The following is a 25,648-nucleotide window of genomic DNA, read 5'->3' on the forward strand; positions in this document are numbered from 1 at the left end:
ATGTGCAGGAGAAGTCGTGGGACTACAGGTCCGCCTGCATGCAGCCTTAGGATCCACTGGTCCCTTCCACCTCTGAAATCAACTTCCTGTTCCAGAGCAGGGGACAGGCGAAGGCAATGATTGCAAACAAGGGGTGCTCCAGCCAAACAAGAGACACCCCATCATGTATACCACTGCTCCTAGGGATGTAACTCCACTGCTACTTCTACTGAAAAGACAATAGGATGTGGTAAAGGGAATCCAGGCGATAGGATGAACCCAGGGGTTGGGAGGGGGACACATCTTCCACAAGGGCTCCCTTCTGCTTATCTATAACAGGATTATTCCTAGGACCAAGAGGAGGTGTTCTTAAAATGGGGAAACCCCAGCCCTCTTTTAATTTAGCCTTGCACTGAAGTAGAGAATGACACAGTGACAAAATTCATCACCTTTCCCGTAGATAACTGGGAGAAACCATCTCCATGTCATTCTTTAAAGAGGGAGGGTAGAATCAGAGTATAAATGGGCACAATCACTGTCCCTCAAGCCTTGCATTGAAGAATGCTGGTGTAGAAGGACTGAGGTTGAGAGAATAACAGTCTCTGGTATCCAGAATAGAGACTGTGATGTCATAAAGCCTCATTCCACCAATGCCTAAGAGCCAGCCTCATCAGTGATGTCACAATGGGTTCATTATCTTATACTTGCCTCAAATAAGAATCAGAGTATGAATAGGAACAGACACTGACCCTCAAGCCTGGCATTGAAGAGTGCTGGTGTAGAAGGACTGAGGAGATAGACACTAGAGAATGGCACGGGATGGTTTCCCATGGTTATCCGTGGGGACGGGGACGGAAACGGTGATGAATTTTGTCACCGTGTCATTCTCTATGGTGTGCGGTGTCCTAGATGAAGAAGCTACAGCATGCCAAAACAATATCAAAAATAAAAAGAATAATCTTACCAAAATACTCTTTGTGATATTTATGTCTGAGATTGGGCCCATCTAGAAAGAAAAGATAGGATTTAGCAACATTTCTTCCATATCTCATTTATTTCAGTATTTATATACCACTTATAGCCTATGTGGTGTACATTCAGGTACTCAAGCATTTCTCCCTATCTGTCCTGGTGGGCTCACAATCTATCTAATGTACCCGGGGCAATGGGGGGATTGAGTGACTTGCCCAAGGTCACAAGGGGCAGCATGGGATTTGAACCTACAACCTCAGGGTGCTGAGGATATAGCGCCAACCACTGTGCTACATACTCCCCTATAGATATGACAACTGTTTCTGCATAGACTTAGTGGTATACCTGGCTTGCTGGCTACCCCACTTCTCTAGGCAGTAGAAGGGTGCATGGAGTGGTCATAAGGCCATGGTCTGCATGATTACGGTCTCCAGCTCTGCCGACCTCCCCCACCCTGAACAGGAATATGATGTCAGAGAGGGTGGGGACTGGTAGAGCTGATGGATACGCACATGTGGACTGCACCCCTGTGACCTACCCACGCACACTGAGTGTGCGTGGGAAAATAAAACTGTGATTTATTTTCATTTTTCTTTTCGGTTTTAAAATACCCCACATGTACTTAACAATTTAACCCATGCTACAATGAGGATACAAAACAAAATTGGCATTTTCTTCTGTCATTTTGGATTGGAAGCAGCACAAACTGATGAAAAAAATTGGTTCATGGTTCTTATGTTGTTTGAAAAAGACAGCACACCCCTGGCAAGCGCACTTTGATTGGGGTGTGCACTTTCAGCTATGCAGGCTGAGCTTAAGGCAGCCTGTGCCCCACATTATGTAGAGAATCAGTGGAAAATTTAGGACAGGGCATGGGGTGCTCCTGACCCTTGCTTCAAATAATGCACTTGTCGAAAAGCCGTCCGGACCCCCGGACATGTTCTCAAAAGGAGGATATTTCCGTGGAAATCTGGACGTCTCGTAACCCTAGGTTGAGGGGGGGGAGGGGTGCACAAATGAAGGTTTGCACATGACATCAGATACCTTTGGGCTGGCCCTGACTGCACCGCCGTTTCCAAAACCCTTTCTTATCAAGATGACAAAACCCTCTGCCCCAGTAATGTAATACTGACCGGAGTTCCTGCGACGCTTGATACAGTGCCCCCTGTTGGGGATTCCTTCTGCTGGGTTGCCTGGGTTTATAATGTGGCATTCGTACCCAGTGGGGCATTGAAGAGGTTCATCCCCATCCTCTGTGGTGCTGCAAGCCTCGGCTGAGAAAGAAATGGGGAGAAGCACCCACGTTATTTTGAAACAAACTTTCACCACGCAAGAGCTAAAACCAAAGGAACGTCTAATCTCGAGCCCCACAGTGCACGAGAAATAAAGGAGTCATCATCTCTGTTGACACGGTTGCTCCTGCAGCAGCTGCTAAAATAAATATTAGCACTAGTCCATACGCTTTCTTTCATTAGGGTAACATTGGAAACATCCATTGCAATTTTATAATCCGTCTGCGTCGATCCAAGAAGTCAGTGGAACAAACATTGGTTTATCAGTGAAACTCTGCCATGAAAATGATTTTGTATTTCTTTGAAGTAATAGTTCAGTTGTTTGAAATCCGGCGCGACTACTCAGCAGGATCTTAAGAAAGCTCTGTACTGGGTGCGCTAGCGTTTTTTAGCGCCGCCTGTGGCGGCAACAGCGCCGATGCTCGTAAGAATTCTAGGAGCGTCGGAGCTGTTGCCGCGGCAGCCGGTGCTAAAAACGCTAGCGTGGCTTTGAAAAGGAGGGGGTAGGGATAGACTCTTTCTGGTCCGATGGCTGGGCTAGCCAAAGACTCTTGCCACCTTGGCTAATAAACTAGAAACTAAAGACAGGCACTTAGCTTTTGTACCAGTCCTGGTGTTCGTCCAAAAGAAGTCCTCCTACCATTACCTTACTAATCCCCTCCTTTACCAACGCTAAAACCCACACTAAGCGTTGGTAAAGGAGGAGGAGTAAAGTAAGCTGCTTGATAGTCACTCGGGTTTTCTAAACTAAACTAAACTAAACTAACTAAACCTTAAGTTTATATACCGCATCCTCTCCATGAATATAGAGCTCGGCACGGTTTACAAAAGTTTAATAAAGGATAAGAATAGCACATTGAGTTTGGTGGATTGAGAATAGGGGGGGGAGGAGAGCGTTACGTTTTTGTGAAAAGACTGGTTTTCAGATGCTTATGGAATAGTTGGAAGGAGACCTGAGTCCGCAGTGGGGTAGTAAGGTTATTCCAAAGCCCTGTAATAAGAGAGATTTTCTCAATTTTCCCGCATAGAGGGGATAACCCACATAGTGAGGGGAAGGAAAGTTTAAGTTTTTGGGTGGGCCTGGTATTGTCGGGTTTTCAATATATCTGAGAGAATAATGGCACTTGAATAACCTAGAAACATTAAGTTATGAGCAAGTCCTTTTTATTTTGTTAAGATAATTTGCAGAAAGAGGCAAACACCTGATGTAAACAGTTATGCGCTTGTGATATTCAACTGGATTGAACCTGACTAGACTCTTACTGTAAAACGAATCTGATAACATATGTCAGTGGTTCCCAACCCTGTCCTGGAGGACCACTAGGCCAGTCAGGTTTTCAGGATAGCCCTAATGAATATGCATGGAGCAGCTTTGCATGCCTGGCACCTCCATTATATGCAGATCTCTCTCATGCATATTCATTAGGGTTATCCTGAAAACCCAACTGGCCTGGTGGTCCTCCAGGACAGGGTTGGGAACCACTGATGTATGTGTTATTCATTGCCACGGGAGCCACTTGACTGGTTTATCAACTCTAAGGGCCTCTTCTATTAAACTGCACTTGCCGTTTCTAGCACGGGGAGCCGCGCCAAACGGCCTGCGCTGCTCCCGACGTTCAAAGAGCGGGCCATTCAGCGTGACTCCCTGCGTTTGAAATGGCTAGTGCAGTTCGCTAGAAGAGGGGGGGGTAAGACTCGGAGGCAGCGTCCTTGCGATGAGATGTCTTAGGGCTCCTTTTACAAAGGTGCGTTAGGGCCTTGTCGTGCGGAATAGCGCGCGCTAAACTGCCCCGTGCGCTAGCCGCTGCCGCCTCTTTTTAAGCAGGCAGTAATTTTTCAGCTACCACGTGCTATAGCGTGCTAATCTTGTGCGTGCGCTACAAATGCTAGCGCACCTTAGTAAAAGGAGCCCTTAGTAAAGGCAAACACTACGCATTTGGAGGGGCATATTAAAAACATACGTCGAAGTCCGATTTGGACGTATGGCATTAGACGTCCAAAGTCGGCAATAAGAAAATGCCTATTTTCTAAAGGCAAACCACCATACATCTAGAACAGGGATAGGGAACTACGGTCCTCGAGAGCCATATTCCAATCAGGTTTTCAGGATTTCCCCAATGAATATGCATTGAAAGCAGTGCATGCAAATAGATCTCATGCATATTCATTGGGGAAATCCTGAAAACCCGACTGGAATACGGCTCTCGAGGACCGGAGTTCTCTACTCCTGATCTAGAAATAAATCCTCTATCTCAGGGGTAGGGAACTCCGGTCCGCAAGAGCCGTATTCCAGTCAGGTTTTCAGGATTTCCCCAATGAATATGCATTGAAAGCAGTGCATGCAAATAGATCTCATGCATATTCATTGGGGAAATCCTGAAAACCCGACTGGAATACGGCTCTCGAGGACCGGAGTTCCCTACCCCTGATCTAGAAATGCATTTTTTAAAATCCTCTATCTCGGGGGTAGGGAACTCTGGTCCGCGAGAGCCGTATTCCAGTTGGGTTTTCAGGATTTCCCCAATGAATATGCATGAGATCTATTTGCATGCACTGCATATTCATTGGGGAAATCCTGAAAACCCGACTGGAATACGGCTCTCGAGGACCGGAGTTCCCTACCCCTGGACATTCAGGCTATTGGGACGCCCAGACCACCAGGATGTCTAGCTTTATACCACAATTACGACCAAAATTTTGTACAATTCCTAAGGTAAGCAGCATAAAAACCACCTTTACGCTCTTGAATTGCCAGGTACCAGGTACTTATGACCTGGCTTTGGAAACAGGATACTGGGCTTGATGGACCTTTATTCCCAGTATTGCAATGCTTATGTTTGTATGTGCATTTCTTTAGCTGACCACCTCTTCTCTCTTCCTTTTGAGGAAGTCCAGGCTCATCAACTATTAAGGAAATTAAAAGTCAACCTTAAGCAAAGAATTGAGGTTACGATGGTTGTCTACTTGGATTCGTGGAAACAAGTGTCAACAAAGAGGTACCACTTGCATGTTTGGTAGCAGTCCAACTGCTGATTTTGCATTAGGTCAATAAAATCAGTAAACATTTATGTAAATCAGCAAAAAAGAAAAGAAAAACCAACACCCCCCCCCAAATGTATTTAAAAACTTGAACAAACAGCAAGCTGTGCTTAAGTGGTGATGACAAAGCACGAGTAATGCACCTGACCTTAGGTTTAAAGGAGGATCTCTCTTATTTAACCCAAAGGCGTTGGCATTTTCCCCCTGACAGATTTCTCAAAAACACTACCAGTTGGAGGGTAATGGCTCTCATTTTTTACTTTCTTAACTTCTCCTGACAGGGGCTGTCAAACCTAGCCGTACATGAGTTACAAATCCCAATGATGGGCCACACACAGTTGCAGTACATTACGTGAAATATTTTTAACGTCTTCATGCTTCTGTTGGCCAGTTCTGAGAAAATTGCCAAAAGAGGTCATTTCAATTACAGACTTTTCCACTAAGGACCCCTCTAACTAAACCAAAGATGTTGGACATCGGTTGGTTCTGTTCTTAGTCCTGCAATCATGTGCTTAATTTTTATAATAAAGTGTGATTCAATCAGTGACGTACGGTGGCATTTATAGCAGGGGATTCAGTAGATGTTATGTTATATTAATCAGGTTTTCTATTCCGCCTTTACCTATTCAGTTCAAGGTCAGATTACATTACAAGAGGTTGCGTCAGTTATCCAGGAAGTTACAATGGACAGTTTAGTTTGGCATGGACATATAATAGAGTTGCTAGTAAGGTAGATCAGTTCAGTTATTAATACAGTTAGGTCATAGTTACAAATACATCGTTATGCTACAGAATGACACGGAACTCATTTTCACGTCTCATCCCCGCGAGTTCCTGCCCCTGCTCCATTCCTGCAAGCTCTGTCCTCATCTGCACAAGCCTCAGATGCTTTAAAATCCTAAGTAGCAACATTCTAGAGCTCAGATTGTGATGTCATAATGCCTCATTCCACCAATGCCTAAGCTCCGTCCTCATCTGCACAAGCCTCAAACCCTTTAAAATCCTAAGTAGCAACATTCTAGAGCTCAGATTGTGATGTCATAATGCCTCATTCCACCAATGCCTAAGCTCCGTCCTCATCTGCACAAGCCTCAAACATTTTAAAATCATAAGTGTTCGAGGCTTCTGCGGTTAAGGCAGAGCTTGCAGGAATGGGGCAGGAACAGTGACAGCGACAGTAACAAACCTCATGGGGACGGGATGGGGAAATTGAGTTCCTGCGGGGACGGGGACAAATTTGACCCTGTGTCATTCTCTAGTTATGTCCCAAGAATTGCATTGGACAGTTTAGAAATGGGCTTTTACAATTACCATTTCAGTTACTTCTGGGTTGACTCCCTGTCTTGGTAGAGAAATGTTTTAAAAAAGTTTTCTGAATCTGAGATAGTGGTCACAAGATCGTAGTGTAAGTGGTAGTTGGTTCCAGCATTTTGCTAATTGATATTGGATGGATAAAGTAATTTGCCTGGTAAAAAAAAAAAATCCAACTACCATATTTTTTGCTCTATAAGACGCACCCATCCATAAGACGCACCCCCCTGTAGAGGAGGAAAAACCAAGGAAAAAAAATGTCCTCCTCTACAGGGTGATGCATCTGGTGGTCTGGTGTGTCTGGTGTTGGGAAGCCTGAAGCAGCCCACCTGCAGCCGAAGGAGCCCGCCTGCAGCCCACAACCCAAAGCCTCCTGCAGCCGAAGGAGCCCGCCTGCAGCCCGAAGCCGCCCACCTGCAGCCCACAGCCTGAAGCTGCCCGCAGCCGAAGGAGCCTGCCCGCAGCCCACAGCTTGAAGCCACTCGCATCCAAAGCAGCCCGCCACCTGCAGCCCACAGCCCAAAGCCTCCCGCAGCCCCCCGGTACCTTTTTAAAGTTGCCAATCACTGAGTGGCATGAGACCAGGCAGGAAGTGCAAAGGTTGTGCTCCTGTGTCGTGCCATGCAGCTACCAAAGCCAGCCTCCAGCAGGAGAGCACACTGGACCACTGCAACTTTAAAAAGGTACTGGGAGGGGGGAGGGGAAGGTGTATTCCCTCCATAAGACGCACCCACTTTTCCACCCCCTTTTTGGGGGTGGAAAAAGTGCATCTTATAGAGCCAAAAATACGGTAGTCTGCAGTAAAAATGTGATGAACCAAAAACAAAGAAAGATACTGCAGACAAATGTACAGGATACAGGCAAATTGTATTTTAAACTAACAAACAGATTGTTGCGTACAAACGAACCACTTACCAATCCTTTTATCAAGCTGTGCTAGAGATTAATGCGGTAAATGCTCCGACACTCATACAGCAATTGTTGTTCCAAACAATTCCCTTCTATAAGAGTTCCAGTACACTATTTGCAACAATATAGCTCACAGTCAAAATTTTAACAAATAACCTAGCCCACACTTCTCTTAAACAGCAAAAGGGGCTCGGCAACCCCACATATCGCCTCTCACCCCCAGAGAAAACAGCAAGAGGGGCTCGGGAACCTCAGATATCACCTCTCACCCCCAGGGAAACAGCAAGAGGGGCTCAGCGACTCCACATATCAACTCTCACATAATAAGTGATAGTAAGGTCTCATATAATAAAGGCCCAGTTAGCATATGGCCATTAATAGGGAAAGTTAAATTGTGAACATTTTAAAGCCTTGCTTAAAAGTGGCCTAAAAATAGCACAGGCCACTTTTTTAGTGCGGCTTTGTGAAAGGGGCCCTATGCTTTTTAGTATTCAGAATTACGTATTCACCCTCATTGAGGGATTGCACCAAATGGCTCAAACACAGAAGAAACTATAAAATTAGACCAGGATATGTGTGTGTAAAAAGTTGTAACATAAAAATGTACTACCCACCTTGGGTTCTGCATCCTCAACCCTATATGTCATGTCTGTCTGTCCAAGTTAGATTGTAAGCTCTTCAGAGCAGGGACCATCTATAAATGTCAACCCACCTCTTTGAGAGTCCTTTTGACTCCTAACTCCTCTCACCTTGGGTTCTGCATCCCCAACCCTATATGTCATGCCTGTCTGTCCAAGTTAGATTGTAAGCTCTTCAGAACAGGGACCATCTATAAATGTCAGCCCCCCCTCTTTGAGAGTGCTTTCGACTCCTAACTCCTCTCACCTTGGGTTCTGCATCCCCAACCCTATATATCATGTCTGTCCAAGTTAGACTATAAGCTCTTCCGAGCAGAGACCGTCTATAAATGTCAAAACGTACAGTGCTGCGTACATCTTTCAGCGCTAAATAAGTGATAAGTAGTAGTATGGTCTGGTCCCAGTTTACATAAAAATAAACAAAGCCTCCGGGTATTTGGGTGAAATACTCAGAAATGAAAATGCCAAAATAACCCCCTCTTTTACAGTGGCGTACCAAGGGGGGGGAGGTTCGCCCTGGGTGCAAGCTCTGAGGGGGTGCTCCTGGCCTTGAAGCCGTTGGCGTCTGGTTCCCCTCCCCTGACATCCAGATTCTCCTCCTGGACCCCCCCCCCCGCACCGTTTGCAGTGGAGAAGCAGCCTTCAGTGGGATCGCGATCCCAGCGATCCCTACGCTGCTTAGGCGCTCCTTCTTCCGCCGTGGTCCCGCCCTTCCTCTGACATCAGAGGAGGGGCGGCACCGCGGTGGAGGAAGCAGCGCCAAAGCAGCACTGGGATCGCTGGCATCGCAATCTTGTTGCGGGCTGCTTCTCTACCGTAGGTGGTGCGGGGAGGCCAGGGGAATGAGCAGTCCTTCAGGGTTGGGGGGCGAGCGGTCCTTCGAGGTGGGGCATGGCATCAGGCCTTCAGGGTGGGGTGGGTAGGCAGGCCTTCAAGGGGGGATAGGCTTTCAAGGGGGTGGGATAGGCCTTCAAGGGGGGGACAGGCAGGCAGGCCTTCAAGGGGGGGATAGGCCTTCAAGGGGGGGACAGGCATGCAGGCCTTCAAGGGGGACAGGTCTTCAAGGGGGGGGACAGGCAGGCAGGCAGGCCTTCAAGGGGGACAGGCAGGCAGGCCTTCAAGGGGGGGGATAGGCCTTCAAGGGGGACAGGCAGGCAGGCCTTCAAGGGGGGAAACAGGCCTTCAGGGGTGCGATGCAGACCTTTAAGGGGGGACAGGCCTTCAAGGGGAACAGGCAGGCCTTCAAGGGGGGGACAGGCCTTCGGGGGGGTGCAGGCCTTCAAGGTGGGGGGAAGGCCTTCAGGGGTGGGATGCAGACCTTTAAGGGGGGGACAGGCCTTTGGGGAAGGGGGGGACAGGCCTTTGGGGGAGGGGGGCCCTGGTGTAGAAGTACATGGAGGGAAGGGGGGGGTTCAAAGAGACGCGCATATGCCGGACTTTGGGTGGGAAGAAATAATGGTTCTGAAAATAGAGGAGAGGGAGAGAGATGATGGACCATGGTTTTTAGGGAGGGAAGGAACAGAAAGGGAGAGAAGTTGGACACAAGGAATGGTGTGGAGGGGGGATAGAGATACTGAATAGGAGGGTAGTTGGGAAAAGAAAGGGAGAGAAGGTGGACCCTGGGATGGTGGGGAAGGAGGGAGAGATGCCGGATGAAAGGGTAGTTAAGAAAAGGTGGATCTGTGGAAGGAGACGAAAAATAGGAAAGATGCCAGACCTCCTGGGGAGGGAAGGGAAACGGGGAGGATAGAGATGGCAGATGGATGGTTAGCATGCAGAAAGAAGGAAGAAGGAGACCCTGGCAAGCAAGTTATCAGAAGACAACCAGAGCCTTGGACCAACAAGATTTGAAAAATAACCAGACAACAAAAGGTAAAAAGACTAATTTTATTTTCTGTTTTGTGATTACAATATGTCAGATTTGAAATGTGTATCCTGGCAGAGCTGGTGTTAGACCGCAAACGTGAGCTAGGATTTAACAGAGAGAGGAACAGTCCTTTTTGTTTCTTTATTTTATTTATACCACAGCGCCAGTGTGGTTAGGAGAAGCCAAAGGGAGGTGAAAAAGCTATAAAATAAACCCACCAGGATGTTTGAAAAAAAACACCCATTTGGGCAGGAAAATCGAATCGAAAAACCAATTCAATAGGCTGAATCGAATCAAAAAATTTTTTTTTTCCTGAATCGGGCAACACTAGTTTGCGCTACTCTCTTAGACTTTAGGACCTGGGATTGGGGAGAGATGGCATCCTCAGTACTTTCAAAAGTCTGACCAAATCCTCGTTTCACTTGCATTATAAATGCAAGTGAAACGAGGATTTGGTCAGACTTTTGAAAGGTCTGCAGAAGAAAAATATTATATAGGCCGGGGACATGAGAGAGCAGGAAATGGGAACTTTTCTTCCTTCTATTTTTGTGAATGGCAAGGCTGAGGATGTCAGAGAGTTCAGTTAAAATATGTGCTTTATAAGAAAATATAATAATGTGTTTTATAAAGTTTATAAGCATTTTTTGGCCTACCCGGTGAGGTGTTCCTAGTGGTGGTGGTGGTGGCAGCGTGTCAATGTGTTGAGAGGAAGAGGTGGTCTGGGAAATTCTGCTGAGCACCCCCCTTTGGCTTCTCCTAACCACTCCCCAGTTAGTCCACTCCACTCAACTGGTTCACACACTGAGTGAGTCGTTGGGTGTTGTGCCTGGGTAGTTGTTTTGGGATCTCTTCCAGTGGTTTGTCAGTATCTCCTTGTGGTCCAAGGAAGGAAACTTTGTTAACCTTAGCATTGACCTTCAGAATATGTTTGTAACAGCGCTGCTTGTGTGGCATTAGGCTATATAATGATCAAAAGAAAAAAACAGACCTTTGCACATTTTTGCACTATATGGTAGGTGTATGAGGAGATTCACATTTCCTGCACAGCTAAGACCGTGTGAAGTTACCTTGTGCTGTATTTGACATTTATCAAGGTTTCTGTTTGGAAGGAAAGATCTAAGCTTAAAAATGAAGTGGCCAGAAGTTATGGTAAAAGCAGATAGCGTAGCTGGTTTTAAGAAAGATTTGGACAAATTTCTGGAGGAAAAGTCCATAGTCTGTTATTAAGACATGGAGGAAGTGTCTGCTTGCCCTGGATCGGTAGCATGGAATGTTGCTACTCTTTGGGTTTTGACCAGGTACTGGTGACCTGGATTGGCTACCATGAGAATGGGCTACTGGGCATGATGGATCTTTGGTCTGACCCAGTTAGGCTATTCTTATGTTATGTTCTCATCTGTAGGGGCTTTTGTTTTCACTTCTTATTTTAATGTATTTTTTTTCTGGGAACTTATCAGTATTTTTTATAATGGGAAGAAAAATGGAAGAGAATTAATGTGTGTGGAATGGGGGGGGGGGGTAACTAATTTCTTCAGCTAAATAATTCAGTCCACCTCAACCAGACATAGGAGAACTCATGCACTATTCACACACCCTCCAACCAAAAACATCAAAAGAAAAAAACTGTTCGACAACCTCCTAGCCATTCGAGCTACAACACTCGACCCCCAACTCTACAACCTATTGACCTCGACCATAGACTACAAAACCTTCAAAAAAGAAATAAAAATCCTTCTATTCAAAAAAACACATAAAACCGAACTAACACAATCAGAACTGTCTCAAGCATCACCTGCAACTACTCCATATGTACTTCTGATGTCATGACAATTCAGACATAATTTATGTTATGTTATGTTATGTTTGGAATAATGGTTACATATATGAGGTTCAATAAAAGAAAATTTTCACTGCCTGTTTCTATTCTGACCATTTATTCCGTTTCATGGTTATTACAAAAAATATTTTTTTACATGGGGGGGGGGGTCAAAAAATGATGGGCCCCGGGTACCACATACCCTAGGTACGCTGCTGCTCTTTTACAAAATCGTAGCATGGTTTTTAGCACAGGTCATGGCGGTAGCAGCTCCGAAGCTCATAGGAATTCTATGAATGTCGGAGCGGTTACCACTGCAGTTGGCACTAAAAAATCACACTACGGTTTTGTAAAAAGGAGGTCGGGGGGTGGGGGGTAAATAAGAAAGCAAACAAAATCTAAATCAAATTTAAATGGAAAGAAAAGCCAATGGCTAGTGCTCCAAGCTCAAGCAGCAGAAAATGACCCTCTGTATCCTGTTGTATCCTTTTTCCTTCCAGGTAGATCAAGCACAACAAGAAAAAAATTAATTTAAATTAAATATTCATTATGCTCCCTAATGCAGCTTAACGTTTGTCAGAACAATCATTTATTTGTAAAAATAAAGAAAGAAAGATCCCTGGGTGGGCTACTGCACAGCTTTGAAGATCGGTGGCAACACCAAAGAGTCCCCAGACCAGAGCAATAAGGAATCCAAAACCAGAAGCTTCAAAGGGGCAAACCCGAATGGCACATGAGCGCGTCCTATTGTTAGAGGATTTACCCTCTCCTTTCCAAAGCCACGCTAGCGTTTTTAGTGTCAGCCGTGGCGGTAATAGCTCGGACGCTCATAGGAATTCTGTGAGTGTTGGAGCTGTTACCTTGGCAGCCAGCGCTAAAAAGGCTGGTTTGACTTTGTAAAGTAGGGGGTTAGTGCCTGGAAATAATCACCTTTTAATTTGGGTTTTTTTAAATAAATTTCTTTATTAAAGTATTTAAAAATACAAAAAAAACTTTAAAATCTTATTTGAAAACATTCCTATACATTATTGTAATAACAATAATTAACACTTTCCTGTCTTCCAAGCTTATCAGCTGATATATTATAATATTAACCAATAAAGATATCCAAGAAGAAAAAATATATAGCTAATCAAAATCATATTCATTATTAACATGATTATCCAAACCCCCCATCTCCCCCCCAACCCCAAACCACCCCCCACCCAAGAGACCAGAAGACAACATTGCTGGTATAGCTTCAAACCCTTATGGTATAGCAGAATCTTCCCAAGATTTATATTTTAACCATACTTTCTGAAAAGAAGATACCTGATTTCTTTGCATTGCAGTTAGTTTAGACATATTATAAACAAATTCTAGCTTACATTGTAATAAATTAATTGATGGTATATTTCTTTTTTCCCCAGTATGAAGCTAATACCATTCGTGCTGATGTCTAATTAACCCAATCCATTTCTTATGATGATCAAATATTTTCAAAGATATAAAACTCATTACCTGGTCCCAAAAAATTTGCACCTTGGGACAATTCCACCAGATAAGAATCACCTTTTAATTTGAATGGTTGGGCTGGCAGAACATCTGAGCCTGCTCAACCAATCAAATTAAAACTTCTTTTAATTTGATTGGTTGGGCAGGCTCAGAATATCTGACAGCCCAGAGGTCCCCAAAGTCCCTCCTTGAGGGCCGAATCCAGTCGGGTTTTCAGGATTTCCCCAATGAATATGCATGAGATCTATGTGCATGCACTGTTTTCAATGCATAATCATTGGGGAAATCCTGAAAGCCTGACTGGATTTGGCCCTCAAGGAGGGACTTTGGGGAACCCTGTGCCGGCCCAACCATTCAAATTAAAAACAAAACAAATGCCTTGAAGGTATTCTGTCCAGGTACTGAATCCCCTGATTGCAATAGGTGCTCCTAAAAGGAGGAGGAGCCCAAATGCTGAACTGACCTAGGATTGGATAGCTTGAAGCCATCATGAGATTCAACCGATGCTGGCCCGATGCACTGGATGTAAAGAGGAGGAGCTGCCTGAAGCCCACAGCTGTAGCCCAGCCCAGCGTACAGAAAGAAAAAGAGCCTTTGGGAGCCGTAGCTCACAGCCTGCAACTGGAGGTAAGGTAGAATAGCCACTGGGAGCCGGCAGCCTGCAGTCAGAGCCTTCACTGAATCCCTTGAAGGCCCTGACTGCACACTGCTGGATCCAATCTTGGCTTTTTGGTTAAGGCTGAGAACCTGGTGTGTGTGGGGTAGTGGTTGGGGGGGGGGTTAGAGGTTGGGGCTTAATTCTCCGATACCTGAACCTATTAGGAGCACATTTATGTTATTATCAATGCCAAAAGCATGAGGATTAGCTCTTCAGTTAAAGTCTGAAATTAGATTCATGAAATAGTGCATTTTCTTTTCTACCTGCTGTAAAATTTCTGTTTTGCTTTAATAACAGCCCTCCCTTCCAGGCCTTTCAATCTGCTCTTGATGAATGATGCTGAACTTCAATGTACCCTCTTATTTGATTGTCTTCTTATCTCTTTTATTAGTTGGTTCGACAGTGTTCATCTGGGGAAGGAGGGGTGCTAAAGGAAACTCTGCTGTAGATGCCACCAGATTAAATTTGCATGACATAAAATCATTCTGTATTGCCTTCAGGTGCAATGAGTCACATTGATGAATTAATGTTGCGTAGAGAGTTATGATCTTCATTTAGAACTGGAGATGCCTCGTATTATATATAAGTAACAACCAGCGAAGCAATTGATTTCTTCGGGTTTTGTTAGTGTTGGAAAGGGATCGCTGCCTCCAAACCCCTTCTCAGAAATCTAATACATAATAAGACCCCTGAAGGATAACAGTCTGGTAAAATAAGTCACCCTTCATATAACACTAATTAAGAAATAAGAAAAAAATGTATGTCTTGAAACAAAAGCAATCCTGTACTGCACTGCAGGCATCAAGTATTATTATATTGCCAGTTCTGCATCAGTGGGATGAGGGAAACCCTGGTAATACTACAGAGTCACCAGAGGACCCTTTTACTAACATGTGCTAAGCCTTTAACGCAGGGTTAGTGCATGAGAACCGTCTACTGCAAACATGTGAAAACATTTTGTGGTATTTTGTCTGTTAGAGAAATTTTATGAGGCAGATTTCTTCCCCCCAGGAAGGTAATTATATGGAGAAACCCTAAAGTTTAGCTCACTATGTCCCTCTAGTGGCTGTACAAGAGTACTGACTGACTTCACTTTTACCTCTTAGTTTCTAGAAAGAAGGATTTTTTAAAAAACCTGTATTATAAGTGAGGAGAGAGATTATTTTATTTTATATTTATTCTATTTTCTATACCGTTCTCCCAGGGGAGCTCAGAACGGTTTACATGCATTTATTCTGGTACTCAAGCATTTTTCCCTATCTGTCCTGGCAGGCTCACAGTCTATCTAATATACCTGGGGCAAAGGGGGGATTAAGTGACTTGCCCAAGGTCACAAGGAGCAGCATGGGTTTGAACCCACAACTTCAGGGTGCTGAGGCTGTAGCTTTAACCACTGCGCCACACTCTCCCTTGTAAGTCAGTAAGAGGAGTTTGAATGTATTCCGAAATAGATGGGGAGCCAATGAAGTGACTTGCGGAGAGGAGTAACGTGATCATGGCGGCTCTCGCGGAATATGAGTTGTGGAGCAGCATTTTGAACAGATTGAAGGGGAGAGAGATGCTTGAGCGACAGACCTGAAAGAAATACATTGCAGTAGAGGCTAAGTGAGAGGTGATGAGAGCATGGAGAAGGGTTTTGGGAGTGTGCTTGGAGAGGAGAGGTCGGATTTTGGTAGCATAGAGGAGGGAGCGACGGGTTGTTAGATATGAGTGGAGAAGGAGAGAGAGGGGTCAAAGATAATATTGGAAACAATGGGAAGAGATCAGTGTACCGAGAAAGAGGGTATATATGAAGACGAGGAGAGGGCCCAAGACAGATCCTTGAGGTACACCAATAGATAGCAGAGAAGGATTTACCACTACATACACTGAAAGTACGATGCAAGAGATAGGAAGAAAACCAGGAGAGAACAGAACCCTGAAATTCCAGCGAGTACAGTGTATCGAGAAATAGGTGGTGATCAAATCATACCATATTATTTCTTATACCCCTGCATGCAAATGTCAACTGGGAGTCATTGCGGGCTACATAGGATTAATAAGGTTAGCAACATAGACATTATGAATCGTAGCAAGACTATAATGAAAACAGATGCATTTTTAGCACCTTCCTAAACTGAAGATAGGAGGAGGTCTGACGTAAGCAGGCCGGGACGCAGTTCCAAAAGAAAAGTATCAAAGGCAGCAGACAGATCGAGGAGGATGAGGACAGAGTCGAAGCCATTGGATCTGGCCAGCATAGATCAACTGTCCTCCTTTTTCTGGAGCCATATGGCAGTCCTACTCCTGTCTTCAGTTGGTCCCAAACCAATAAATATTTTATGTGAATGGATTCTCTGGTCTCCCGTACGAAGCAAGACTAGACAATTTGCAGCTCTACACTCTAGAGGAGCGCAGGGAGAGGGGAGACATGATTGAGACGTTTAAATACGTCACCGGACGTATAAAAGTGGAAGATGACATCTTCCTTCTTAGAGGCCCCTCAACCACGAGAGGGCACCCGCTCAAACTCAGGGGCGGAAAATTTCACGGCGACACCAGGAAGTATTTCTTCACGGAGCGAGTGATTGATCGGTGGAACGGGCTTCCAGTGCAGGTGATCGAGGCCAGCAGCGTGCCAGATTTTAAGAATAAATGGGACGCCCATGTGGGATCCCTAAGAGGGTCAGGGCAAAACACTAGCTAATCTCAAGGGGAGGGTCTATAGTGGGCAGACTTGATGGGCCTTGGCCCTTTTCTGCCGTCATCTTTCTATGTTTCTATGTTTCTATGACACAGGGAACCAGTCTAACATCTATAAAGTATGTGTTTACAGTTATGCTCTGCTTATGTTGCATGTAAATAATTAGAATGGTATATGTACACCTAGGTATGGAATCATGCATGTAAATTCCAAGACACCACTTATCTTACATAGCATTCATTTTACGGGTAGACATATACAGAAGCAGGGCTCACACATGTAGCTTGTAGAATACTATAAGTTACGTGCGTATCTTTGGCATTTAGGTGTGAACATTTATGCCAGCTCTAGGGCTCACATAAGTTATTGCATCTAAATTATAAACATGTATTTAGGAGGAGAGTGTGGCGTAGAGAATGACACGGGGACTGTTTACCGCGGTAAATCGTGGCCACCGCAGTAAATCTGCAGGAATGGAGACATTTGCAACTGGTTTACCGCAGGAATGGGGACAAGACCTTTCACCACCCCGCGGGAACAGGGACAAGAGCTTTTACCGCCCCGTGGGAGCGGTGAAAAGTGTTGCTCCTGTGTTAAAAAAAATTGCGCCCTTGTCAGACTCGGCATCTTCTCCCCAGCTCTTCTTGCACCTATTTTACCCTCAGGAGCCAGCCATGTCATAATGAAAATAGAAGGAATCCAAAACCAAAGAATAAAATTACCAGACAACAAAAGGTAGAAAAAAATTAATTTATTTTATATTTTGTGATTAGAATATTTCAGATTTGAAATACGTATCCTGCTAGAGCTGGTATTAGACATAACTGGGGACTGCAAAGTCCAGGCTGTGCTTCTTTAGCTTCCAGCTGGCTCAGGGCTCTCTCTCTGACCAGGGGGCACTTGCCCTAGTTGCTTTCTCCTAACATTATTCTTGCCATCTATGACTAAAGTTTTCTGTTAGCTTGATTTTTCTATGTAGCAGCATTCTGTAGTAATTTGGTTTGTTCAGTTTTCACAATAGTGGAGGGGATATTTGTGAAAGGGAGGGGAGACAGGGGATTTGTTCATCCTTGCTCTGTATTATTTGTGTTTATAAAATGACAATTGTACAGAATATTGTCTCTTTTTATACTTTAATAAAATAAGTTCAGTATAAAATCATACCTATTTGAGGCTTGTGTGAATGGGATCTGATAGTTTGCAGGACAGGGACTGAGCCTGCAGTGATGGGGCAGGGATGAGGACTGAGCTCGCGGAGACGGAGCAGGGACGGGAACGGAGCTCGCGGGGATGGGGCAGGAACGGTGATAAATTTTTTCCCCCCTGTCATTCTCTAGTGTGGCGTAGAGGTTAGAGCTAAAGCCATAGCACCCTGACATTGTAGGTTCAAAGCCTGTACTGCTCCCTGTGACCCTGGGCAAGTCACTTAATCCTCCACTGCCCCAGGTAAATTAGATTTTGAGCCCACTGGGACATAAAGGGAAAATGCTTGAAGTACCTAATCTAATCTAATCTAATCTAATCCTTAGGTTTGTATACCGCATCATCTCCACGTTCGTAGAGCTCGACGCGGTTTACAGTAGGAGAAATAGGAAGGAACTACAACAGAGGCTTAGAGGTAGAAGTGTGAAGAAAATTTAGAGGACTTGGGATGCCAAGATATAAGAGTTTCCTTGATTCCTAAGTTGGAGGGAGACTTACATTTTTTTGAGAAAAGCCAGGTTTTCAGATGTTTGCGGAAAACTTGGAGAGAGCTCAAGTTCCGAAGAGGGGAGGTAAGGTTGTTCCAGAGCTCAGTGATTTTGAAGTGAAGGGAGGTCCCTAGCTTTCCTGTGTGGGAAATGCCTTTTAGCGAGGGGAAGGATAGTTTTAATTTGTGGGAGGATCTGGTGGTATTCCAAGAAAGAGGGATAAAGGGAGGGAGGATACCTGTATGTAAACCGCATTGAATGTGGTTATAAACTGCAAAAAGGCAGTATACGAGTCCCAATCCCTTTCCTTACATTCCTTTATATTAATAGGGTTCTACCAGGTGCCCAGTTATAGAATTACTTCCCAAATGTCTTCTCTATTTTGCTGAAGTCATAACTTAGTGCTCCTTTTATCAAGATGCGCTAGTGTTTCTAGTCCGCGATTAGCGTGCGCTACAATGCCGCGCGCGCTAGATGCTAACGCCTCTATAGAGCCGGCGTTAGTATTTTCCGTGTAGCGCAGGGTTAGCGCACGGGGCATTGTAGCGCGCGCTAAAAACGCTAGCGCACCTTCGTAAAAGGAGCCCTTAGACTATGTGGTTTAAGTGAATGAAAGACTGTACCTTGCAGTGCTTCTTCTGGGCCATCCAGCAACCAGCCATTTCTACCCAACCAACGAGGCTTGGGCTGCACCAGCCAGTCCAAAACTGCAAAGAGAAGACTGATTATTTAAAAAAAAAAAAAAAACCATAATCCAAAGCCTGCGCCGTTGATGAAAACCTTGGCGGTTTCAACTCCTGCGTTCGGACTGGAGCTTATGCGGTCCCTGAAGAAGGGGCTTTAAATTAGAGAATGACACGGTGGCGGTTTACCCGCGGCCACCGCATTTTAGCCGCGGGTCACCCGCCGAAAACGGGGAAGAAAACTAGCAGTCGCTGCGGCGACGGGGACAAGGCCATTCACCGCCCGCGGGGCGGTGAATGGTCTTGTCCCCCGCAGTGAGGCATGAAGGATCGCGCGGTCCCCGCAGCTCACACCCGCCCGCCCAATCGATTCCAGTGTCCAGCCAGCTCTCTCCCCTCTCCTCACCCCAGTCCGCAGATCCTCCTCCTCGGCGACCCGCACGCTACCAGAGAGCCGCGCACACCCGCCGCTGCTCAGCCTCGATCTTCTGCTCTGACGCAACCGGAAACAGGAAGTTGCAGCAGAGCAGAAGATCGAACACTGAGCAGCCGCACGTGTGCGGCTCCCTGGGAAAGCGCGCAGGTTGCCGAAAAAGAAAACCCACAAACCAAGGTGAGGAGAAGGGAGAGAGCCGGCCAAACACCAGGATCGACCGGGCAGGCAGGTAGTGGCCGCGGGGACCGTGCGATCGCTAGTGTTCCCGGCTCAAATTGGAAGGAGGGAGTGAAAGGAAAAAGGCTTATATGGATGCAGCGGGGACGGTGACGGGGCGGTGAATAGGATGGCAGTGGCGGTGACGGGGCGGTGAAAGGGATGGCGGTGACGGTGACGGGGCGGTGAAGGGATCGGCGGTGACGGGGCGGTGCAGAGGATGACGGGCTGGTGACGGGGACAGATTTTTTCCCCGTGTCATTCTCTACTTTAAATCTTGAAACTAAGCTTGGTTGGACCATTGAAACAACTGTATGGCAACCAAAGAGTGGACAACGTAGCTGAATGATTGCGAGCAGCATTCTGGCCACCGGACTTGATTCTCAAGTGGACTTGCTAGTGGCTTTAACAATGTCATCATTGTTTTTTTTTCCTCCCGTTCTAGCTCACGGATCGGGGGTGATCTTTGATGAAAAACTGACTTACCATAATCATATTAGTAATATTGTTAAATCTTCCTTTTACAGACTTCGCCAAATTCGTTCACTATCCAAATTTCTATGCCCAAAGTCTCTTAATATACTAATTCATTCCCTGGTTATTTCAAAAATTGATTATTGTAATGCTTTACTTATGGGAATAGCTCAAAAAGAAATTAGACGTTTGCAGATCATTCAAAATACCTCAATTAAACTCATAATGAAAGCAAGGAAATTTGATCACGTCACTCTTCTTCTTATGAAAGCACACTGGCTTCCAGTTGCGCATCGAATTCAATATAAACTAAATCTACTTACTTTCAAATCCCCGGCTTTCATCTACAAGTTATACCCCAATCAGATCACTGAGATCTATTGACCAACATCTATTAGTTACGCCCTCACTTAAAGTTATTAATACACGGCGGCACTTTATCTTCTCTGTTACAGCTCCTCAAACTTGAAACTCCCTCCCTATTTATCTCAGAGAAGAAAAGAACTTAGATCAATTTAAAAGTAAACTTAAGAGCTTTCTTTTCAAAGACGCTTATGATATTTAGGAGTCCCAGCCTATTTTTGCTTATTTTCATAAGGCTACTTCTTTTATTTCCCTCCTATTGTTTTTTTACCATAATCGTCCTTCTTTCTATCATTATTATTGTATTATTGTATCATTATTATTGTATTATTGTATCATTATTATTATTATTGTATTTCATTACCCTGCCTTTCCCTTTGTTTTCCTTTTCTGTTTATTCTGTTAGTCGTTAATTTAATATGTTTTGTTCAGTGTCCATCTGTCTTTTATAACCCCTGTATTATCTGTAAATTGAATGATTTGTTCATCGCTTAGATATTTGAGTAAGCGATTAATCAAATACTTATTAAACTTGAAACTTGAACTTGGATTCTTACATTATTTATGCATATTGAGTGATCACATTATTCTATTTGTTCACACTCATAATTTATTGCACTTATATAAGCGCACTTGGTAGAGAATCCGATGATGGTGTGCGGCTTAATCCATTGTGATTACGCCGGTGGTTGTAATTTAGAGCAACAGAGCGGGCTCTTCTGAATTCGCTCTTCCGAGCTTATAACTTCACACTAAGGGTTCCCATATAAATTTATTATTAATAAGAAAATCCAAGTTCAGGTTCTTGCCCTCGGTGTTGTGTTTTCTTTATATGCAGTTTTGATATCTTATAGTACCATAGAAACATAGGTGATAATAAATGGCTGGCTTGATTAAAAATTAAGACGTTTCCCTAAAGAGGATAAAGAAAAAGGAGACGGATTTCACTGGCATGCTGGAGACATCTCAAGAGGAAATTGTGGTTAAAGCCACCTGACTGGTAACTTTTGTCTTTTTTCAAGATAAAGAAGCAATTCTTCGTCTATTTTATAGGACTGACAATGTGGAATTTCATGGATTCAAAATTTCAATTTTTCCTGATGTATTGAAGTGGACGTAAGCCAGAAGTAAGAAATGTCTGGCTTATCGTCAATCTGTTTTGAGATTAGGAGCAACTTTTCAGTTACGTTTTCCTTGTAAATGTTGCATTACATATCAGAGTAACAGATATATTTTTTGTGAACCCGATCAATTGCATTTTTTCCTTGAAGGTAAAGCAACTACAAGAATTCCAGAGACTTCCATGGAATCAGCCAGTCAGGCCATTAATTAATTGACTGCAACTGTTGTATCCACCGAGACCTAGGTATGTTGGTGGATACAACATTGAAAGCATCGGCACAATGTGCGACAGCCTCAAAGAAAGCAAACAGAATGTTGGGTATCATCAAAAAGGGTATCACGACCGGGACGAAGGAAGTCATCATGCCGCTGTATCGTGCGATGGTGCGCCCGCATCTGGAGTACTGTGTCCAGTACTGGTCACCGTACCTCAAGAAAGACATGGCAATACTTGAGGGAGTCCAGAGAAGAACAACTAAATTGGTAAGAGGTATGGAAAACCTTTCATACGCTGACAGGTTAGAAAAGCTGGGGCTCTTCTCCCTGGAAAAGCGGAGACTTAGAGGAGACATGATAGAAACCTTCAAAATCCTGAAAGGCATAGAGAAGGTAGACAGGGACAGATTCTTCAGACTGTGGGGAGCCACGAGTACAAGGGGGCACTCGGAGAAATTAAAAGGGGACAGGTTTAGAACAAATGCTAGGAAGTTCTTCTTTACTCAGAGGGTGGTGGACACATGGAATGCGCTCCCGGAGGCTGTGGTAGGGCAGAGCACGCTACATGGGTTCAAAGAAGGTTTGGATAGATACCTACAGGATAAGGGGATTGAGGGGTACAGATAGACATAGAGATAGGTATAGGAAAGGCAGGGACACAAATCAGGTCATGGCGTGGGCTGCTGGGCACGATGGACCTCTGGTCTGACCCGGCGGAGGCAACTCTTATGTTCTTATGCACTCTGTAATTTGATTTAATTTAGAATTATTTCCTGAAATCCAACTTCCCTTGGAGGTGATTGATTCTCTCTCCCCATAATGTGGACTTTAGGTTTAGTTATTAATGTGGAATTATTTCATAATTTTATTATTTGTTTCTTTTTTAATTGATGTATTTCCTTTCAAGTATTGTTTATCAACTTGTAAAAGAATATAAAAAAAAAAAAGGAAATTTTATAATATGGTATTTATATTTTATATTTGTTATGAAAGGGTGGGAAGGAAGGGAGATAATGTTATATGATTGGAATTATTGCCGATTATGAAATGTTATATATGATGTTAAAATGTTTCAATTTATTGTCACACTTATTGTAAATTTTAAAACGAATAAAGATTTTTATCAAAGAAAAAAAAAATTAAGACGTTTCTTTGCCCTCACAGTGTTCATATCCTCGCCTGTCTCATCTTGCTTCCTTGGTTGCTGCCATATACTGTGATATTTAATCGCATCTGCGTTATCACTGCTCCCCTTACTTCCCTCACCCTTCAAGACAGCTGCCCATGCGGTCTGCTCACAAGAGCACTGAAAGCACCCCCTCACTTGCCTACCTGCTGGTGGCTGCACGGGCTCTAGGCAGGCATAGATACAGCCATTGTAACAGCAACGCTTATACCGCCCACATTCAGAGTCTGTACGGCATCTGGGCACCTCGCAGGCTCGTTCTGGTAATAGTTGTGGCGGAGGAGGACACCGATCACTCTTCTGGGAATGGAGCGGGTATTCATAATCCTGGCATACAGAAGAAGAGGGGCATGAGTAGGGTTACCATTTTTTGGGCCGCAAAAATCTGGACACATGGCCCCACACTGTTCCGTCTCCAGATCTGCCCTGGCCCCGCCCAATTCTGCCTTCAGCTCCACCCTGTTCCAACCCAGCCCCTCCCAGTTCAGCCTCCCGCCCTCCCCCCACAAACCTCCTCTCTTCTTCCCCGACAAGCTCCGGCCTCGTCTGGAGGACCTGGAGCATGCGCGGATGTGTGTGACATCATCCGTGCATGCTCCGATGCCCTCCAGATGGGGCCGGAGCTCGTCGGGGCTTTCCAAAACCCGGACAAACTGCTGGGTTTTGGAAAGTCCGTCCGGGACCCTGGACAGCCCTCTAAAAAGAGGACATGTCCGAGTTTTCCCGGGCGTCTGGTAACCCTAGGCATGAGACTAGTTGGTACCTGAAATTACATGACACTGAACGTGCAATAAATGCAGAGAGGCTAAGTCACCCAGTTCTGGGGCAGTGTGTGGGGGGGGGGTACTTTTTGGCTGGTCCTGCTTGTGAACCTACATCACAGGGCAGTGTGGGATTTGTCCCAGCTGTTACTTAATGGAATCAGCGATAAAGGTCCCATGATGCATCAGGACAGGGTTGTTTACTGTTAGGACTTGAAGACTGGCTAAAAATCTCTCTCCTGGCACTGAGCTGACTTCCTGGCATCTGAGCCTCTCAGCAGCTTCACTGGTGGTCTTTGCGTAAGTTGGCAGCTCTGCAATGGCACAATCCTTGCTGTAAATGATCTGCTTCTATGGAATTTGCAAAAATATATATCAAGCAGCACTAAGTGCCTGGCCAAGCTCAGAGGCACAAGAGCAAATAATCTGATCTTATTTATTTATTAGGGATTTATTTGCTCTCTTTTCAAAGAAATTCACCGAAGGTGATGCACAACAAGATCAATGTGGACATTGTCAATAGACAATATCAACAGAAAAAAATATTAAAATAATAGTACACATTTTCCAATGCAGTAGGTGAGACATTCTAGACAGATGGTAGAGTGGATGTGGCGGCAAGACAGGACTCTGCCTTTGGGTCCTCGGTCTTAAGGGTCAGCGCAGCACGCATGCCCTAGCTTTTTTGGAGACTGATTTTGTACGTCCCATCTCTCTAAAAAGTCTTGCCTATTGCACTGGAAAAAGAGAATTTTGTACTTACCCTGGTAAGCTCTTTTCCAGTAGATAGATGAGACATTCTAGACTCCCGCCCTGTCCTTCCTGAGCCTGCCTACTGTTTCAGTCTATTTATGCTCCTCCAAGTTGATTTTTGGATGCCTGTCACCTCTTGGGGGCTGGGAAGATCTAATTATGTAAACCGAATCGAGCTCCTATTTCTAGGAGATGATTCGGTATATAAGACTGGAAGCCCTGAATATGTATACCCTAGAGGAAAGGAGAGACAGGGGAGATATGATTCAGACGTTCAAATACTTGAAGGGTATTAACATAGAGCAAAATCTTTTCCAGAGAAAGGAAAATGGTAAAACCAGAGGACATAATTTGAGGTTGAGGGGTGGTAGATTCAGGGGCAATGTTAGGAAATTCTACTTTACGGAGAGGGTGGTGGATGCCTGGAATGCGCTCCCGAGAGAGGTGGTGGAGAGTAAAACTGTGACTGAGTTCAAAGAAGCGTGGGATGAACACAGAAGATTTAGAATCAGAAAATAAGATTAAATATTGAACTAGGCCAGTTACTGGGCAGACTTGCACGGTCTGTGTCTGTGTATGGCCGTTTGGTGGAGGATGGGCTGGGGAGGGCTTCAATGGCTGGGAGGGTGTAGATGGGCTGGAGTAAGTCTTAACAGAGATTTTGACAGTTGGAACCCAAGCACAGTACCGGGTAAAGCTTTGGATTCTTGCCCAGAAATAGCTAAGAAGAAAAATTAAAAAAAATTTAAATTGAATCAGGTTGGGCAGACTGGATGGACCATTCGGGTCTTTATCTGCCGTCATCTACTATGTACTATGTTACTAAGACTAAGGATTAGATTTGATGGGAGTAGTTCTGAACTGCTTTGAAGCCTTTGTTGGCGGTTGACATTACTGTTCTTGGGCAGAACAGTTTGTTTCGAAGCCTGTTGCTACAGGTGCCTCTACTTCACATGTATTGGGTGGCTGTCAGTGCTTGGGTACTAACTGTAGGTGAAGCTAAGGAGCCCATTGAAGTATAGCAGAGGCAAAAGGAAAAATCCGGAGTGGACTCTTTCTGCGGATGCCATCACATCCACTCAGTACCAT

At 44.8% G+C, this 25,648-nt stretch overlaps 1 protein-coding gene across 5 annotated transcripts in view; it reads right to left on the reverse strand.

Annotated features, from left to right (window-relative positions):
* Positions 1-25,648, reverse strand: part of WFDC1 (WAP four-disulfide core domain 1) — an 80,161-nt gene that overhangs the window by 37,032 nt on the left and 17,481 nt on the right. For 3 of the 5 annotated variants that reach the window (XM_033942832.1, XM_033942833.1, XM_033942831.1), the window contains exons 2-5: positions 23,192-23,372; positions 18,973-19,056; positions 2,085-2,225; positions 944-985 (exon numbers count right to left, since the gene is read on the reverse strand). In XM_033942832.1, the coding sequence (XP_033798723.1) occupies positions 944-985; positions 2,085-2,225; positions 18,973-19,056; positions 23,192-23,372 (448 nt within the window). Of the gene's footprint in view, positions 1-943; positions 986-2,084; positions 2,226-18,972; positions 19,057-23,191; positions 23,373-24,569; positions 24,673-25,648 lie in introns of those variants that run through there. The other 2 variants (XM_033942835.1, XM_033942834.1) reach the window with 2 other exon arrangements.

Source organism: Geotrypetes seraphini, chromosome 4 (assembly GCF_902459505.1).
Source record: "Geotrypetes seraphini chromosome 4, aGeoSer1.1, whole genome shotgun sequence".
Classification (NCBI taxonomy): domain Eukaryota; kingdom Metazoa; phylum Chordata; class Amphibia; order Gymnophiona; family Dermophiidae; genus Geotrypetes; species Geotrypetes seraphini.